General features: G+C 42.0%; 1 protein-coding gene across 4 annotated transcripts in view; it reads left to right on the forward strand.

The window, feature by feature from the left end:
• Positions 1-6000, forward strand: part of ACACA (acetyl-CoA carboxylase alpha) — a 326928-nt gene that overhangs the window by 156408 nt on the left and 164520 nt on the right. For all 4 annotated transcript variants that reach the window (XM_025361321.1, XM_025361319.1, XM_025361320.1 and 1 more), the window contains 2 exons: positions 1157-1307; positions 2090-2193. In XM_025361321.1, the coding sequence (XP_025217106.1) occupies positions 1157-1307; positions 2090-2193 (255 nt within the window). The remainder of the gene's footprint in view (positions 1-1156; positions 1308-2089; positions 2194-6000) is intronic.

The raw sequence follows: 6000 nt of genomic DNA on the forward strand, positions 1-6000 counted from the left end.
CTTTGCTTAAGTATTGTCACTGGCATTGATGATATTCCACCATGTGTTTTGAAAGTGATTATTGTATTTATATTCTTTCTTCCTTACAGTCATAATATGTGTCTTATTAGTATGAACTACATAATTAGTATTTGTTTAAGTAAATACCTGTCCCGTGCAGGATAGACACTGGGCATAAATATACAGAAAAGCCCCATAGTATTTGAAATTCTGCTAAAATTGGATCACTTTGCACTTAACTGGGAAGTAATAAAAGTAATGAGCAAATCATTGCATAGATATCCAAAATGCAGTTTAAAAAAACACTCCCACTTTCCTGATATATGACTGCACCCAGAAAGTTGCTTCACTGTGTGGAAATCTTTAAATTAAGCCCTTGGGAAAATTCATTGAACTGTATACTTAAAATAAGTATATTTTACTGTATGTAAATTATACATAAATAAGGTTTAAGGATAGGGAGAATTAATGCCCTAATTCTTGTTAGCCAACAATAAATTAATGGAATAAGGGAAACTTAACTAAGTAAAAACTGAGGGTGGTTTGCATATAATTTGTTATAATTTGTTCTGTACTCATTATAATGAAATGTATCTGATTAGCTGATGCTCTTATGGTAATATCAGTTAGAATTCAAACGTTTACTGACTTTTTGCGAATTTTTCTCTGTGGAATGCACATGAATGAACACACTTAACATGTGCACCCTTATTTGTTTTTGGAACTGTCTCTCTCCCTTCCCTCTCAGGATTCCGAAGGAATGAAACAGTTCTTTTCTTTTTGGTGGGGGGACGGAGTCTCGCTCAGTCACCCAGGCTGGAGTGCAGTGGTGCAATCTCGGCTCACTGCAAGCTCCACCTCCCGGGTTCAAGCCATTCTCCTGCCTCAGCCTCCCGAGTAGCTGGGACGACAGACGCCTGCCACCACGCTTGGCTAATTTTTTGTGTTTTTAGTACAGATGGGGTTTCACCGTGTTAGCCAGGATGGTCTCAGTCTCCTGACCTGTCTTGGCCTCCCAAATCCGCCTGTGTTGGCCTCCCAAAGTGTTAGGATTATAGGCGTGAGCCACTGCGCCTGGCCAAACAGTTCTTTAAAATGATGGAAAAACATTAAAGTGTTTGTTGCTGAAACAGATTGGCTTCTGTTCTTCTCCCAGAAACATGGTGGTGGCTTTGAAGGAGCTGTCTATTCGGGGTGACTTTCGAACTACAGTTGAATACCTGATCAAATTGTTAGAGACTGAAAGCTTTCAGATGAACAGAATTGATACTGGCTGGCTGGACAGACTGATAGCAGAAAAAGTACAGGTGTGTATTTCTCTACTTGCACAAACAGCTGCTGGGATTGGGTTTTTATAAACTTGGGTGCTCAATCCCTGTCACTAAATGAAATTTATTTGATTCTAATGTAAATGGTTCTTGATCTACCTGGAAAAATCTAGGAGTCAGTGTAATTTTAGCACTCTTGATGATTCCTGTGCTAGTGTAACACAGTCATTTTATGTTCTAGCATTGCTTCCTGACGTATATTTGAAGAGAGGCATGCAGAGATTGAATTTCTTTGTTTTTCTTCATTTAATGTTAAATCTGGTCCATAGTTGCCAACTTCTGTATCTACCAGATGCTGAAGAGAGAGGCCTCATTTAAATCAAGAGTTATCAGTTATTCCTTAATTCCTGGGGCTATGCTAAATTATCCAAGATTTTGTATAAAATCGTTAGATTCATATAATTTGTCTGGAGGTCCAAAGTTTGGCTATAAACTGTTTTTCTTTGAGATTATCAGTAGCCAAATTGTTGTGTCTTTAAATTTATTTCTGTCAGAAGCCTATTTTTGAGCTACTCATTGATTGGCTCAGTGGAAGTCTTAGGGAGAGAAGAAGAAATTTTTCATTTCTCTTCAAATGGTCCCTCTAATCAAATTCTAAACGTGAATGTGTTCATTTTTATCTAAAAAATCAGTTGGGCAGTGAGAATGGAGATTTTCATTGCTAGCTGTTTCATCACAACAAATGTGAACCTGATTTCATTTGAGAGTCTGAGGTGCCAAGTGACCATGCATTTGATCTGCCCTCTTTTTCCTCCTTTCAGGCTGAGCGACCTGACACCATGTTGGGGGTTGTATGTGGGGCCCTCCACGTGGCAGACGTGAGCCTGCGGAATAGCGTCTCTAACTTCCTTCACTCCTTAGAAAGGTAGGCTTGGCTTCTTGTAGGCTACACAAACTAACCAACGGTCCTGAGTACAGGGACTGAAGCTCAAAGACCCATTTATTCTTCTGTCTGTTCCTGGCAGCTTATGAGTGTTACTTGTTATTCATGGACCATGGTGGCAAGAAAGAGAGGGGATGTTGACGTTTATGGCAAATTATTTGGGGAGTCTAACTGCAGATTCTAGACATTAACTTATACCACAGTTAGAACAGGTTGCTTCTTTAAAAACTGGAATCCATCTGCATTAGATATTCTGTCCTGTATAAGTATCAAATCTCTCCAAACCCTGGTGATAAAAATCTGGTATTTCTCCCCAGCACTGAACCATAAATATTTCGTGTATTACCTGTACCACCTTTCAGAAGTAAATAATTAAGGCTGATATTCAGGATGACCTCATGAGTCTTTCAAGTAGGGAGTGAGACATCTATGGGGCTAAACTAATTTCTAATGCTGATTCAGGAGACTAAGCTCTGCCTTTGAGTCCCCAGAGGAATGCTCCAAGTGGCTAATCATTTTAAAGCACTTTAATCACAGGCACTTTTATTTCCTTCTGTGTTGTTAGACTTATATCAATTCCCTTTTGAGGTATCTGAAAGAAAGAAAAGAAACAAAATTTAAAAATTGAACTGAGATTTCAAGCCCTATGATAAGTATCTTTCACTTTGTTACTCTCATGTAGTAAAACCTTCAGCAGCTTGGCATTTCTCTTCTGTATCAAATCTAAATCCCTTGGTGTGACTTTCAACTCCCTGTATTCATTGGCCCCTTTTTACCAATCCAGTCTTATTTATTTCTGTTCTGCAACATATAATTTCTAACCTAGTTAAATAGTTTTCTTATTCGTGTGCAATTATGTCAAATGCATTTTCCTCTACAAGCCCTCCCACTTTTTAAATGCTTTTGTTTTTAACTTATTTTATTTTTATTTATTTATTTATTTATTTATTTATTTATTTATTTATTTATTTTTTGAGACAGAGTCTCGCTCTGTCCCCCAGGCTGGAGTGCAGTGGTGTGATCTCGGCTCACTGCAAGCTCTGCCTCCCAGGTTCACGCCATTCTCCTGCCTCAGCCTCTCGAGTAGCTGGGCCTACAGGCACCCGCCACCACGCCCTGCTAATTTTTTTTGTATTTTTAGTAGAGACGGGGTTTCATTATGTTAGCCAGGATGGTCTCGATCTCCTGACCTTGTGATGGGCCCGCCTTAGCCTCCCAAAGTGCTGGGATTACAGGTGTGAGCCACTGCACCCAGCCTTTAACTTATTTTAAAAACTTGTGTTTTGAAATAATTTTAGGTTTTTAAGAGTTACATAAATAATACAGATAATTTCTATATATTCTTTGCTCAGATTCACCAATTAACTCACAACTTACCACACTTGCTTTATCACTCTTTCTCTACTATTAGCAAAAGTTTTTCTTGACAGTGTTTCTCTCCTTGGTAATTTTCTCCCTCTCCCTTCCACCCACGCTACTGCCCCCCTTACCTACCTTTTTTTTCCTTTGAGACAGAATCTCACTCTGTCGCCAGGCTGGAGTGCAGTGGTACAATCTCGGCTCACTGCAACCTCTGCCTCCCGGGTTCAAGCAATTCTTCTGCCTCAGCCTCCTGAGTAGCTGGGACTACAGGCACGCACCACCATGCCCAGCTAATTTTTGTATTTTTAGTAGAGAAGGGGTTTCGCCATATTGGCCAGGATGGTCTTGAACTCCTGACATCAGGATCTGACCCTGGTCTCCCAAAGTGTTGGGATTACAGGCGTGAGCCACCGCTCCTGGCTTTTTTTTTTTTTTTTTTAAGACAAAGTCTTGCTCTATCGCCCAGGCTAGAGTGCAGTGGCACAATCTCGGCTCACCACAACCTCTGCCTCCCAGGTTCAAGCGATTCTCCTGCCTCAGCCTCCCAAGTAGCTGAGGTTACAGGCATGCACCACCATGCCTGGCTAATTTTTGTATTTTTTAGTACAGATTTGGTTTCACCATATTGGCAAGGCTGATCTTGTACTCCTGACCTCAGGTGATCCATCTACCTCGGCCTCCCAAATGCTGGTATTATGGACGTCAGCTACCATGCCCAGCCTTTTTTTGGTGTTTTTTTAAGACGGAGTCTCGCTCTGTTGCCCAGGCTGGAGTGCAGTGGTGCGATCTCTGCTCACTGCAAGCTCTGCCTCCCGGGTTCATGCCATTTTCCTGCCTCAGCCTCCTGAGTAGCTGGGACTACAGGCACCCACCACCATGCCCAGCTAATTTTTTTGTATTTTTGGTAGAGACGGGGTTTCACTGTGTTAGCCAGGATGGTCTGGATCTCCTGACCTCGTGATCTGCCCGCCTCGGCCTCCCATTGTGCTGGAATTACAGGCGTGAGCCACCGCACCTGGCCTCCTGGTCTTTTTTAAGACTCTTAAATAAAGTTTCAGTTGCTAGAAGTAGATATGCTTATACTAAGTTTTTATAATTTTTTCACGTTTAATCTTTTTTTTTTTTTTTTTTGAGACGGAGTCTCGCTCTGTAGCCCAGGCTGGAGTGCAGTGGCCGGATCTCAGCTCACTGCAAGCTCCGCCTCCCGGGTTCACGCCATTCTCCGGCCTCAGCCTCCCGAGTAGCTGGGACTACAGGCGCTGCCACCTCGCCCGGCTATTTTTTGTATTTCTTAGTAGAGATGGGGTTTCACCGTGTTAGCCAGGATGGTCTCGATCTCCTGACCTCGTGATCCGCCCATCTCGGCCTCCCAAAGTGCTGGGATTACAGGCTTGAGCCACCGCGCCCGGCCCACGTTTAATCTTTATCTTTTTTTTTTTTTTTGAGGTGGAGCCTTGCTCTGTCACCAGGCCGGAGTGCAGTGGCATGATCTCTGCTCACTGTAACCTCCGCCTCCCGGGTTCAAGCGATTCTCTTGTCTCAGCCACCCCGGTAGCTGGGACTACAGGTGCACTCCACCATGCCCAGCTCATTTTTGTATTTTTAGTAGAGTCGGAGTTTCAACATGTTGGCCAGGATGGTCTCCATCTCTTGGCCTCGTGATCAGCCCGCCTTGGCCTCCCAAAGTGCTGGAATTATAGGCGTGAGCCACTGTGTCCAGCGTTAATCTTTATCTTTAAGAACAGTTAACACATTCCTGTGGTTCAAAATTCAAAAGGCACAAAAAAGATAAGCAGTGAAAAGTCTCTCTCTGACCTCTGTTCCTTGGCCACCCAGTTTCCATCCCCTATAGTAAATTCATATTACCAATTGCTTTTCTAACCTTCCAAAGATATCCTAAACTTACATAAATATATACATGTGTATTAGTCTGTTCTCACACTGCTAATAAAGACATACCCAAGACTGGCTAATTTATAAAGGAAAGAGGTTTGAGTCACAGTTCAGATGGCTAGGGAGACCTCACAATCATGGCGAAAGGCAAAGGAAGAGCAAAGTCATGTCTTTTGTGGTGGCAGCCAAGAGAGAAAATGAGAGCCAAGTGAAAGGGGTTTCCCTTTATAAAATTGTCAGATCTCATGAGACTTATTCACTCCCACGAGAACAGTATGGGGAAACTGCCCCCATGATTTAGGTATCTCCCACCGGGTCCCTCGCATAACACATGAGAATTATGGGAGCTACAGTTCAAGATGAGATTTGAATGGGAACACAGCCAAACCATATCAACATGTGGTACTTATTTCTTCCCACCTCCTGGTTTTTAAAAACTCAAATGGTAGCATACTGTGAAACTGTTCTTTACCTTTTTTAACTCAACAGTATATATATTTTTTTTTTTTTTTTTTTTTTTTTTTTTTTTTTTTT

This window comes from Theropithecus gelada, chromosome 16 (assembly GCF_003255815.1).
Source record: "Theropithecus gelada isolate Dixy chromosome 16, Tgel_1.0, whole genome shotgun sequence".
NCBI lineage: Eukaryota > Metazoa > Chordata > Mammalia > Primates > Cercopithecidae > Theropithecus > Theropithecus gelada.